The sequence below is a fragment of the Cherax quadricarinatus genome, chromosome 33, assembly GCF_038502225.1.
Source record: "Cherax quadricarinatus isolate ZL_2023a chromosome 33, ASM3850222v1, whole genome shotgun sequence".
Taxonomy (NCBI): Eukaryota; Metazoa; Arthropoda; class Malacostraca; order Decapoda; family Parastacidae; genus Cherax; species Cherax quadricarinatus.
This window is the reverse complement of record NC_091324.1, coordinates 19,505,441-19,518,540: the sequence shown is the minus strand read 5'-3', so window position 1 is coordinate 19,518,540 and position 13,100 is coordinate 19,505,441. Positions and strand designations below refer to the sequence as shown.

At 46.4% G+C, this 13,100-nt stretch overlaps 1 protein-coding gene across 4 annotated transcripts in view; it reads left to right on the top strand.

Moving 5' to 3' along the window:
- The window catches only part of LOC128694002 (SH3 and cysteine-rich domain-containing protein), a 1,038,081-nt gene that overhangs the window by 865,597 nt on the left and 159,384 nt on the right, over positions 1–13,100 (top strand). For 3 of the 4 annotated variants that reach the window (XM_070090891.1, XM_070090892.1, XM_070090893.1), the window contains one exon: positions 7,208–7,276. The exons of the other annotated variant lie outside the window; for it this stretch is intronic. In XM_070090891.1, coding sequence (XP_069946992.1) covers positions 7,208–7,276 — 69 coding nt within the window. The remainder of the gene's footprint in view (positions 1–7,207; positions 7,277–13,100) is intronic. 4 annotated transcript variants of the gene reach the window in all.

Here is a 13,100-nt window from a genome sequence, read left to right as displayed (position 1 = left end):
TCAGTCCCTTCCCACATGGGCTGTGTCATCACTGCCTCGAGAGACCCTAAACACAGTTGGTGTGGCTGGGGTAAACTGGCAGCTTCTAGGCAAATGTTTCTTACTGCTGCTTTGGCAACGAGATGACAAAGAGTGTTACCAACAGCAATGAGTCTGATTCCGCCCAGCCAGGCAGTTGTTGACGAAGGTTGTTAACTCAGAAAGAAGAATTGATGCAGATGTGCCAATTACTGGATTTACAATCTCTTTGAGGTGTTATGGTTGAATTCCAGTGTAATCTTATGCAGATCCTGCTAGAAATGACACTAATGCCTTGTAGACTTCTGATTCTGGCAAAAATTAGTTGTCCAGTGATGAGGTCTTCCTCAGGGTTGTTGTTGACGACTATAGTGTCCCTTGTTGGGTGCGCTGTCTCTTTGTGCTTGGGCTGTGGCCTCATCTTTGATAGCAACAGTGTCATCACTTGTAATTATTCTGATTGCTCCCTCTGTGTTACCTTCGACTTTTTTGCTCACCTGTGAGCAAATTTTCTCGTTTTCAGTGGAATTTTTCTTGGGTCTACCTCTGATTCCTGCGATGATGGGGCTGAGGGACACAATTATCTGTTCATGGGTAGTTGCACACTGCCTTGTTGACAGATGTGGTTAGCAGTTTGTCTTGTCTTTCAGGAACTGCAAGACAGATATTGCTGAACAAGAGTAGGTTGCACCATGCTTTAATGGTGCCTTGGGCTTCTAAGTTGGTGGAACCTCCATTCACCTGCTTAAGGTCTGTGAATTTCCCTGGAGCATATGGACGAGCATTTTTAGGAATGTGAGATAGGGTACTGCTAACAGTGGATTAGAATGTCATCATGTCTTTGCAAGTGAGGAGGTTGCCATTCGAATTATTCTCTGCCTCTGGAGGCTGGAGGCTGCTCTCTACTGCGGCCATATGTGATCCACACACCCTTTGTGTACACGATTAAGGCCGTTACTGTTGAGTGCCCGATACCCTCCACACACCTGACATGTGCCTTTACTTTCATTGTTGGGTGCACTGTTTGCTTGGTTTTGTGGTTGTCTAGTTGCATCATCTGTCATACCTCTATCTGTGTGGCAAGCCCGGGCTGAAGGTAATATGGCACATGGCACACACACACACACACACACACACACACACACACACACACACACACACACACACACACACACACACACACACACACACACACACACTCACACGCACACGCACACGCACGCACACACACGCACACACACGCACACACACGCACACACACGCACACGCGCGCACACACACACACACACACACACACACACACACACACACACACACACACACACATACAGGCCTAGTGTCTAATCGACATGTGCCTAGGACAAAATGGTAACTAACTAACACACTAAATCAAAACACCCATGCCACATCCAATGCCCCCACCCACTACATTACAAACTCCACCCCCACAGCAACAACCCATAGTTCCTTACCAGGTCTCCCACTTCCCCAACCCCAATATACCTCCCAGACCACAGTCTTAGAAAAGAAGTTGAAGGTGTGGTATACAAATGCAGATGGAATAACAAACAAGTATGAGGAGTGGCACGAAAGAATCAAAGAGACATCCCCAGACATAGTAGCACTCACAGAAACAAAACTCACCAGAATAATAACAGATTCAATCTTTCCATCCGGATATCAAATCCTCAGGAAAGACAGAGGGAGGAGAGGGGGAGGAGGAGTTGCACTGCTCATTAAAAACCAGTGGGGTTTTGAGAAAATGGAAGGAATGGATGGCACAGGCGAAAGGGACTACTTAGTAGGAACAATCCAGTCTGAGGGACATAAGGTGATAATTGCAGTAATGTACAACCCACCACAGAACTGCAGGAGGCCAAGAGAAGAATACGATGAGAGCAACAGAGCAATGATCGACACACTAGCCGAGGTGGCCTGGAGAGCACACATGGGGGGAGCAAAGTTACTAGTTATGGGTGATTTCAATCACAAGGAGATTGACTTGGAAAACCTGGAGCCCCATGGGGGTCCCGAAACATGGAGAGCCAAGATGATGGATGTGGTACTGGAAAGCCTCATGCATCAACATGTTAGAGACACTACCAGAGAGAGAGGAGAGGATGAACCAGCAAGGTTGGACCTTGTATTCACCATGAGTAGTTCGGACATCGAGGGTATCATGTATGAAAGGCCCCTGGGAGCTAGTGATCATGTGGTTCTGTGCTTCGACTACATAGTTGAGCTCCAAGTGGAGAGAGTAGCAGGAATAGGCTGGGAAAACCAAACTACAAAAGGGGGAACTACTCAGGCATGAGGAACTTCCTTCAAGACATTCAGTGGGAGAGGGAACTGACAGGAAAACCAGTACAAAAAATGATGGACTATGTAGCAACAAAATGCAAGGAGGCAGAGGAGAGGTTTGTTCCCAAGGGAAACAGAAATAATGGGAATAACAGAACGAGTCCTTGGTTCACCCAAAGGTGTAGGGAGGCAAAAACTAGGTGTACTAGAGAATGGAAAAGGTACAGAAGACAGAGAACTCAGGAAAATAAAGAAATAAGCCGAAGAGCCAGAAACGAATATGCACAGATAAGAAGGGAGGCTCAGAGACATGAAAATGACATAGCATCAAAAGTAAAGACTGACCCGAAGCTGTTGTACAGCCACATCAGGAGGAAAACAACAGTCAAGGACCAGGTAATCAGACTGAGGAAGGGTGATGGGGAATTCACAAGAAACGATCGAGAGGTTTGTCAGGAGCTCAACACAAGATTTAAAGAGGTATTTACAGTGGAAACCAGTAGGACTCCAAGAAATCAGAACAGGGGGGCACACCAGCAAGTGCTGGATGAGGTACATATAACCAAGGAGGAGGTGAAGAAGCTGCTATGCGAACTAGACACCTCAAAGGCGGTGGGACCAGACAACATCTCTCCATGGGTCCTTAAAGAGGGAGCAGAAATATTGTGTGAGCCATTAACAAAGATCTTCAACACATCATTTGAAACTGGGCAACTCCCTGAGGTATGGAAAATGGCAAATGTAGTCCCAATTTTTAAAAAGGGAGACAGACATGAGACACTAAACTACAGACCTGTATCACTAACGTGTATAGTATGCAAGGTCATGGAGAAGATCATCAGGAGGAGAGTGGTGGGGCACCTGGAAAGAAACAAGTGTATAATTGACAACCAGCACGGTTTCAGGGAAGGAAAATCCTGTGTCACAAACCTACTAGAGTTTTATGACAAGGTGACAGAAGTAAGACAAGAGAGAGAGGGGTGGATCGACTGCATATTTTTGGACTGCAAGAAGGCCTTCGACACAGTTCCTCACAAGAGGTTACTGCAAAAGCTAGAGGACCAGGCACACATAACAGGAAAGGCACTGCAATGGATCAGAGAATATCTGACAGGGAGGCAACAACGAGTCATGGTACGCGACGAGGTGTCAAGCCTGTGACAAGCGGGATTCCACAGGGGTCAGTCCTAGGACCTGTGCTGTTCTTGGTATATGCGAACGACATAACGGAAGGGATAGACTCAGAAGTGTCCTTGTTTGCAGATGATGTGAAGTTAATGAGAAGAATCAAATCGGACGAGGATCAGGCAGGACTACAAAGAGACCTGGACAGGCTACAAGCCTGGTCCAGCAACTGGTTCCTTGAATTTAACCCTGCCAAATGCAAAGTCATAAAGATTGGGGAAGGGCAAAGAAGACCGCAGACACAATATAGTTTAGATGGCCAAAGACTGCAAACCTCACTCAAGGAAAAAGATCTGGGGGTGAGTATAACACCGAGCATATCTCCTGAGGCGCACATCAATCAGATAACTGCTGCAGCATACGGGCGCCTGGCAAACCTACGGATAGCGTTCCGATACCTCAGTAAGGATTCGTTTAAGACTCTGTATACCATCTACGTCAGGCCCATACTGGAGTATGCAGCACCAGTTTGTAATCCACACCTAGTCAAGCACGTCAAGAAATTAGAGAAAGTGCAAAGGTTTGCAACAAGACTAGTCCCAGAGCTACGGGGATTGTCCTATTAAGAAAGGTTGAGGGAAATCGGCCTGACGACACTGGAGGACAGGAGGGTCAGGGGAGACATGATAACGACATATAAAATACTGCGCGGAATAGACAAGGTGGACAAAGACGGGATGTTCCAGAGATGGGACACAGACACAAGAGGTCACAATTGGAAGCTGAAGACTCAGATGAATCAAAGGGATGTTAGGAAGTATTTCTTCAGTCATAGAGTAGTCAGGCCATGGAATAGCCTAGAAAGTGATGTAGTGGAGTCAGGAACCATACATAGTTTTAAGGCGAGGTATGATAGAGCTCATGGGGCAGGGAGAGAGAGGACCTAGTAGCAATCAGCGAAGAGGCGGGGCCAGGAGCTGTGACTCGACCCCTGCAACCACAAATAGGTGAGTACAAATAGGTGAGTACACACACCACACACACACACACACACACACACACACACACACACACACACACACACACACACACACACACACACACAGTTCTGTCTTAGGTGTTGTGGTCATGTCATGCAGCACATCTCAGGATGCTGTGATCATGTCATGCAGCACATCTCAGGATGCTGTGATCATGTCATGCAGCACATCTCAGGATGCTGTGATCATGTCATGCAGTGGATCACAGGATGATGCGATCATGTCATGCAGCAGACTACAGGATGCTGTGATCATGTCATGCAGCACATCTCAGGATGCTGTGATCATGTCATGCAGCACATCTCAGGATGCTGTGATCATGTCATGCAGCAGATCACAGGATGCTGTGATCATGTCATGCAGCAGATCACAGGATGATGTGATCATGTCATGCAGCAGATCACAGGATGCTGTGATCATGTCATGCAGCAGATCACAGGATGCTGTGATCATGTCATGCAGCAGATCACAGGATGCTGTGATCATGTCATGCAGCAGATCACAGGATGCTGTGATCATGTCATGCAGCAGACTACAGGATGCTGTGATCATGTCATGACTACATGCTGTGATCAGATCTACAGGATGCTGTGATCATGTCATGCAGCAGACTACAGGATGCTGTGATCATGTCATGCAGCAGACTACAGGATGCTGTGATCATGTCATGCAGCAGACTACAGGATGCTGTGATCATGTCATGCAGCAGACTACAGGATGCTGTGATCATGTCATGCAGCAGACCACAGGATGCTGTGATCATGTCATGCAGCAGACCACAGGATGCTGTGATCATGTCATGCAGCAGACTACAGGATGCTGTGATCATGTTATGAAGCAGACCACAGGATGCTGTGATCATGTCATGCAGCAGACCACAGGATGCTGTGATCATGTTATGAAGCAGACCACAGGATGCTGTGATCATGTCATGCAGCAGACCACAGGATGCTGCGTATGTTGCCTTCCTGAGCCTCTGATGAAATCACTGTTGCTGCTGCTGAAGTAGCTGCTGCTGAGGTGGCTGCTGCTGTTAAGGTGGCTGCTGCTGCTGAGATGGCTGCTGCCGCTAAGGTAGCTCCTGCTGCTGAGGTGGCTGCTGCTGCTGAGGTGGCTGCTGCTGCTGAGTTGGTTGCTGCTGCTGCTGAGGTGGTTGCTGCTGCTGAGGTAATTGCTGCTCCTGATGTGGCTTCTGCTGCTGAGGTGACTGCTGCTGCTGCTGAAGTGGTTGCTGCTGCTGAGGTAGTTGCTCCTCCTGCTGATGTGGCTGCTGCTGCTGAGGTGGTTGCTGCTGCTGAGGTAGTTGCTGCTCCTGCTGATGTGGCTGCTGCTGCTGAGGTGGCTGCTGCTGCTGCTGAAGTGGTTGCTGCTGCTGAGGTAGTTGCTCCTCCTGCTGATGTGGCTGCTACTGCTGAGGTGGTGGTTGCTGCTGAGGTAGCTGCTGCTGCTGAAGTCGTTGCTGCTGCTGAGGTGGCTGCTGCTGCTGTTGATGTAGCTGTTGCTGTTGCTAAGGTGGCTGCTGCTGCTGAGGTAGCTGCTGCTGCTAAGGTGGTTGCTGCTGCTGCTGCTGAGGTGGCTGTTGCTGCTGCTGCTGAGGTGGCTGTTGCTGCCGCTGCTGAGGTGGCTGTTGCTGCCGCTGCTGAGGTGGCTGTTGCTGCTGCTGCTGAGGTGGCTGTTGCTGCTGCTGAGGTGGCTGTTGCTGCTGCTGCTGCTGCTGCTGAGGTGGCTGTTGCTGCTGCTGCTGCTGAGGTGGCTGTTGCTGCTGCTGCTGCTGCTGCTGAGGTGGCTGTTGCTGCTGCTGCTGCTGCTGCTGCTGAGGTGGCTGTTGCTGCTGCTGCTGCTGCTGCTGAGGTGGCTGTTGCTGCTGCTGCTGCTGAGGTGGCTGTTGCTGCTGCTGCTGAGGTGGCTGTTGCTGCTGCTGCTGCTGAGGTGGCTGTTGCTGCTGCTGCTGCTGAGGTGGCTGTTGCTGCTGCTGCTGCTGAGGTGGCTGGCTTAACCATATCGCTTTTACAATTTTTTTCTTCAGCAACATTCTTGCCCCGCAGCTTCATATTGTAGAGGAGGCGCATGCTCTATTATTTTCAGCATTATTATTATTATTATTATTATTATTATTATTATTATCATAGTTAATGTTGTGATTATTAACTATACTACTATTTAGAATGCCGTAAGTATGATATTTGCATCTTCATTATTTCTATTGAGGCATTTTTGACTCTCATGATGTTATATTCATATTTTGATACCTAACAATGCAGTGAATGGATATATACATGCATTTTGCCAAGTCTTTGCTGCTCGGTTTTTAATCCAAGTGAAGTTCGCTAAGTGGTAAGAGTGCGGAGGCACTTGACCCTGCTTGGTTAGGCACCTAGAGTGCCAGTGCCTCTGCACTTTCACCTGCACAGCCCTTGTGTGCTACGAACTACACCTGACCCACTTGTATTAACCCATCTGGAGTATGTTATTTTTGTGGCTTAAATCTCGTTTTTTTTTTTAATAATAATGAGGGCGTGGCCTCTAGGCCCTCCTGTGGCACCCTACTGATGGCACTCTAGGGGAGGGCCATCCGTGGGGTGCCGAGGGAGACGGGGCACACCAAAGCAGCACCCAGGCCGGCAAGCCAGGCCGGCTTGGGTGAAGGCGGCTGCCCCGGGGGTCTCTCACCTGCTCTGTCTCTCTTCCCCCCCGTCCGCAACACTAACTCCGGGCTCCTCCAGTCTGCCCCCAACCTCGCCGGCCAAGCGGTACACTTTCTCTAGTACCGTACTCAGCGTCATGGCTCACAGGTAAAACCCTCTCTCAGCGCGGCAACACATTGTAGTGAGATTGGAGATCTTTCTCCACTCTAATCCCCCCACCCCCTTACCTTGTAATGTAGAATCTACGTAAGACTGGCAAGCCCTCTTCCATGACACCTTTGCCCATGTAGGACTGGAAGATTGGACATATCCCTTAAAAATTAAAACCTTAACCTTGTAGAATGCAGAAAAAATTATGGAAAAACTCCCTTAAAGATAAGAAGTAGACTTGAGAAACACCCTTCAGCTGTACCTTGTAGGAATGTGAATCTTGTAAGTCAGCCTCTGCATGAGGCCCCTCCATTGCCTGGTATGTTAGGCTGAATTTAAAAAACGAAGTCTTCAAGTGTGTACAAGAGGACATTAGGAGTGTTCCTAGTGATGCTCTCTATCATCCTGTATAGCAAGATTACAGACATCTGTAAATAATCTTGTAGGTTAGTTAATTTAGATTATCTTGTATAGTAGATTTGCTTAGTCGTTACTTCGTATCTTGCATAGCGGCGTTGCTAAGCCTTCTTTGTAGATCATCTTCTATAACAGGGTTGCTAAACCTTCTCTGTAGATCATCTTCTATAACAGGGTTGCTAAACCTTCTCTGTAGATCATCTTCTATAACAGGGTTGCTAAACCTTCTCTGTAGATCATTTTCTATAACAGGGTTGCTAAACCTTCTCTGTAGATCATCTTCAATAACAGGATTGATAAACCTTCTCTCTAGATCATCTTCTATAACAGGGTTGCTAAACCTTCTCTGTAGATCATTTTCTATAACAGGGTTGCTAAACCTTCTCTGCAGATCATCTTCAATAACAGGATTGATAAACCTTCTCTCTAGATCATCTTCTATAACAGGGTCGATAAACCTTCTCTCTAGATCGTCTATAACATGTTTGAAAAATCTTCCCTCTAGAGAAATATTTCTCCCTGTGTTTAGGAGAATGTAAGAAGTGATTCTTCTTGCTAGACTATTTCATTCTTATATGGTAGAACAAGAAAGTTGCCACTAAAACCAGCAGCTCAAAAATAAGGAAATAAACTCGAGACTGTGCAGATAATATTTATCAACATTTTCCTGCAATTTAGGCAGTGGCAGTAGTGCCACCAGTGCAGTAGCGACGGTGGCAGTGGAGACAGTACCACCTCTATGGTGGGTCAACTTCATGAGCCGTCCCAGTCTGCTGAAACACGTACTCTCACCATCCCCACTTATCTGCCAGTGCCCACTTATCTGCCAGTGCCCACTTATCTGCTAGTGCCCACGTCTGTATCTACCAGAAGTAGGTACTCTTACACCTGCAGTGTCTCCTGCATTGTGTAATTTAAACATCTGAACCACCTCTAAGCTGTACTTAGTGACATCAGCCGCAAAGAATACTGAAGCGTACTCCATGCCCCTCATTTGCCAGTTGCAAGTGTTGCATTCTCGCTGACAATTGCAGGAAAGGGTAGCAGTCAGACTTTTTTTTTTTACAAAAGCATGACTTATAGTAAGCATTTCCCTATGGGTATGGAGGGTTCACTTTCTCTCTCTCTCTCTCTCTCTCTCTCTCCCTCTCTCTCTCTCTCTCTCTCATTTTGTGTGTATTCTAGCCCAGCATACACCGTAGTCATAGGAATCTTTCATACAGACTGTGTACACACACCACGCTAGAAAAAATGAATATTCGGTGTGTAAAACCACCTAGACGGTCAGTATATAATACCAGACAAAACATGATGCTGATGCTTATAACCATCTTGACTGTGCATATATTATACTCTAGGAAGGACATGCAGTCTGTACAACCATATAGATTGTAGGTATATATATATATATATATATATATATATATATATATATATATATATATATATATATATATATATATATATATATCTTTGACAAGTTTCGCTAGTTTCTCCTCTTCCTCGGCTCTTTCTCTTCCGCTAGTGACACTTCTCTCACAAAATCTATTCTTGTCTGTCTCGTCTTCCAAGCTCACTATCCCTACAAGGGTCTTTTCTTTACGTAAAAGTCAAGTGAAGAGTTTTCGTACTCTCACGTCCCTACCCTGAGCCAGGCTTGTCTGGTGCTTGCCTGGTCAACCAGGCTTTTGCTGCTGGTCAACATATCTCTCACTCTAGTATATTATGGCAGTGTGCAAATTTGGAAGTAGAGCCTCATATACCTTCCACGTATATTGTATATTATCATGTATCTCTCTCTTCTCCGCTTCAGAGAGTGCATATTTAGGATCTAGATGAGTTCTCAATAATTTAAATGCCTTCTTGGCTCTATGTGGGTCGTAAACGATCTATCTGTTCCAGCTCTAATATATCGAGATCCAACCTGGAACGGAACCGTTAATCCGAACGAGAGCATAAGCGATTTGAATAGTGTCAACACAGGCATTATTTTCCTTGTTTAGAATGTCCTCATAAACCCTTTCCTCCCATCCCCAATATTTTTTTCCAGCTTTCTTATTGAGTTCTTCGATAGGAAGGTCAGCTGGCATTATTACACCCAGGTCTTTCACATGTTCTTGTCATTCTGTAACACAGGGAAGACTATAAAGTCTTTGCGTATGACTGTATAGGAGCGTATATATTATGACAGGAAGGACGTACGACAACAAGGGCGTACGATAGGAAGGAAGTAACACCCACCCAAACCTACCTACCCAACAACCACCTGACCTTGCGTGTGGTTGACGTTAACTAACTGGTTGATGAGGCCATCAACCATGAGGCCTGGCATGGGACCGGCCTGCGGGGGCGGTGATCCCCTTCCCCCTTCTAAACCGACTATAGGTAACTTATAGGTAACCACATACACTAGTCCCGTGGTCAACTCTGCGCCATCATGCACTCCTGCGACTTCTTGAGAAACATTCATCGTACTCGGTAAGTACTGCTCCTTGAGGCACTCGGGAAGAGAGCATATTTGGTGGGACTCGAGAATTCTCGCACTCGACAACACGGAGCAACCAAGATTTAGTGACACACGCAAAAATAAAGAAGGTCGGAAATAGGTGCACCTCGAACTCGGGGAGAAATAGAACAAAATTAGAACAGTGTCACAATGAGTCCCCCAGCCACACCGTGTCTCCCAGCCACACCGTGTCTCCCAGCCACACCTCGTGCTTCCCACCCACACCGTGTCTCCCAGCCACATCATGTTTCCCAGCCACATCGTGCCAGAACCCACAGTCCCACATAGATCTTGGTCAGTTCGTAATATACAGAAGAGTGAGACAGACATCAACAAAGTCTTCCAGTAGGCTAATTACAATAACACAGCGTTCAGTGGTGACAAATTCCATATGCTTTGAAATGGAAAGAATGAAGCACTCAAAACGAGCACAGGAAATTGACACAGGCAAACAACCTCACAGAACGAAAAGATTCTGTAACAGACTTGGGAATAATCTCAACCGACCTGTCGTACAGAAGAAGCAATGAGGTAACTGCAGCCAAGACCGGGAAAAGAAGAGGGGCGGATAGTGGATAATACGAACTTTCAAAACAAGCGAATTCATTCTAGTCTGTGCTTATAACACCTCTCAAGGCAGGAGAGAGGGTTGGGAAATGTACTAGTATCATTTAGTGCCTGCTTATATAGAAGTTGGAAGTACAGTGCTTGCGCTCTGAAGGAGGGGGTGGAGATATGTTGCAGTTCTTGAACTGTAGTATAGGTGCGCCTCTGGTAAGACAGTGATGGAGTGAATGATGATAGTGTTTCTTCTTTTTCGGGTCACGCTCCCTCAGTGGGAAACGGCTGATGTGTTAATAAAAAAAATAGAATCAGTGAAACCTCTATCTTGCTTGCGAGGGTAGAAGCCTCGAAACTGGTCACAGGTATGTTATAGGTAGTTTTCGTGGTAAATTTTTATTGTAGGGTAAGTGCGTGGTCAGCGAACCTTTGGCAGCAGTTTTATCGACATATTACAATACCAGTGGCAGACCTAAAGTGTTCAGGAAGTCAGAGTAAATAAGGAAGTATTCATCTATTATGGCGATGTCTGTCGTCACTGGTGCGGCCCGCTGCGGCCCGCTGCGGCCCGCTGCTACGACCTGTAACACAAATTTCGTAACACGTCTCATTGTGACCCATTTCCATTGGCTGTGGAAAGTAATTAAGTGGCAGTGTTCGTCTCCCTGGGGACGGAGTGCCAACCCACCCGCCCACCAGCTGCCTGCCACCCCCACCGAGGCCAGCCCACCCGACTGCCAGTCCACCATACAACCGGCACACCCGCCCTCTACCACCCCACCTGCCACCCTAACTCACCGTCTTCTGATTCATGTTTCATCTCGAACCCTTTTCATACATCTCTCAGAGTATATTTATTTCATTTTAGGCATCAGTGTGCAACATCTCACAAAACAGTTCTGTTGCAGTAACCACAACAGAGGTGGAAAAAAATATATTTTGTCGATATTCCAGATTGACTTGATTATTTTCTTATATTTTTTTAATATTCCTTCCAGTTCTAAATGGCCCACACGGGTTTAGCTTTTTTTATGAATATGATTTTTGTTTTTCTCATACACACATCGAACTTTCCTGCCAAAAATATATAAATTTTCGTGAGACCATCATCGGTCATCTAAATGTTATGGTCTACCTCCCTGGGGTAGACTCCTGGGTAAACCCCTCCCTCCTCCACTTCCCCTCCGCCCGGTCCCAGACCTGATCAGTCAAGTCTGTTGGTGCTAGCCGCAAGCAGTCGAGCGTGGGCACCACAGCTTGGGTGATCACCCACTCGCTAAAGGAACTTATCAAATTCCTCCTTGAAGACAGCTACGGGTTTGGTGGTGATTCCCTTTCATGAAGGAAGGTATTGAAAAGTCTTGGTTCCATTACACTTATTGAGCTATCCTGTCCTTCAGTGTACTCATGGCACCCCTGCTTTTCAGTGGAGGTATATTACACCGTTTGCCAAGCCTTTTGTTTTCGTATGGGGTGATTTCTGTGTGGAGATCTGAGACCAGTCCCTCTAGAATTTTCCCAGGTATAAATTATGATGCATCTTTCCAGTCATCGTTACAGGAAGCACAGTTCAAAGGAGTCCAATTGTTTCTAAAAATTAGGTGCATAACCGAGCTTATACCGGGAGTGAAGGTTCCGTGTATATTTCCACACTGTACTCGCCTCGATCCCTTCATGTCCAGTGTGGGACAATTTTGTTTATATTATCCCTTAAGAAAGCAGAGGCGAAACGTATTTAAAGGATTCTTCCACCAGTGCCCTTATTTCGTATATAATTTTTGTTTTGAAAAAATATGCAAGTTTTGGAACTACCCATGCCTCTGTTTAGGAGATAAAGACATTTCCTGAGATGATCGTATTCCCGTGCTCTTTTTCTGTCAAGTCTATCTATCTGCGAACGTCTCGGGCATAGCGTCGACGCAGTTTTAATTATCTGTTTGCTGTGATTTATAATATTTAAATTGTCGGTCTTTTTTATTCGTGTCATTCGAGTTGCTGGAACTGTTTCCTGTACGATGTGTGTGTACATCTGGTCTGGCATTATCGTTTTGTTCTAGTTTTTTCTAGTTTATACGATGGCTTACCTCGTGGTCCCTGATGACCGCTGTCCCAACCTTCAACCTTCATGGGATTATCTTACTGTTAGCGTGAGACTTGGTCTCAGACCGAACCGCGGGGGCGTTGACCCCCGGAGCCCTCTCCAGGTAAACTCTAGGTAGCAACTTTACTAACTTCAAACCGTCCTGCGTTATCTTACTGTTAAGGTAGCAAGTGTTTCTAATCTACCACATTCTTGGGTCATATTCCTTTTACGAAAGCAACTGTATTATTAACCTT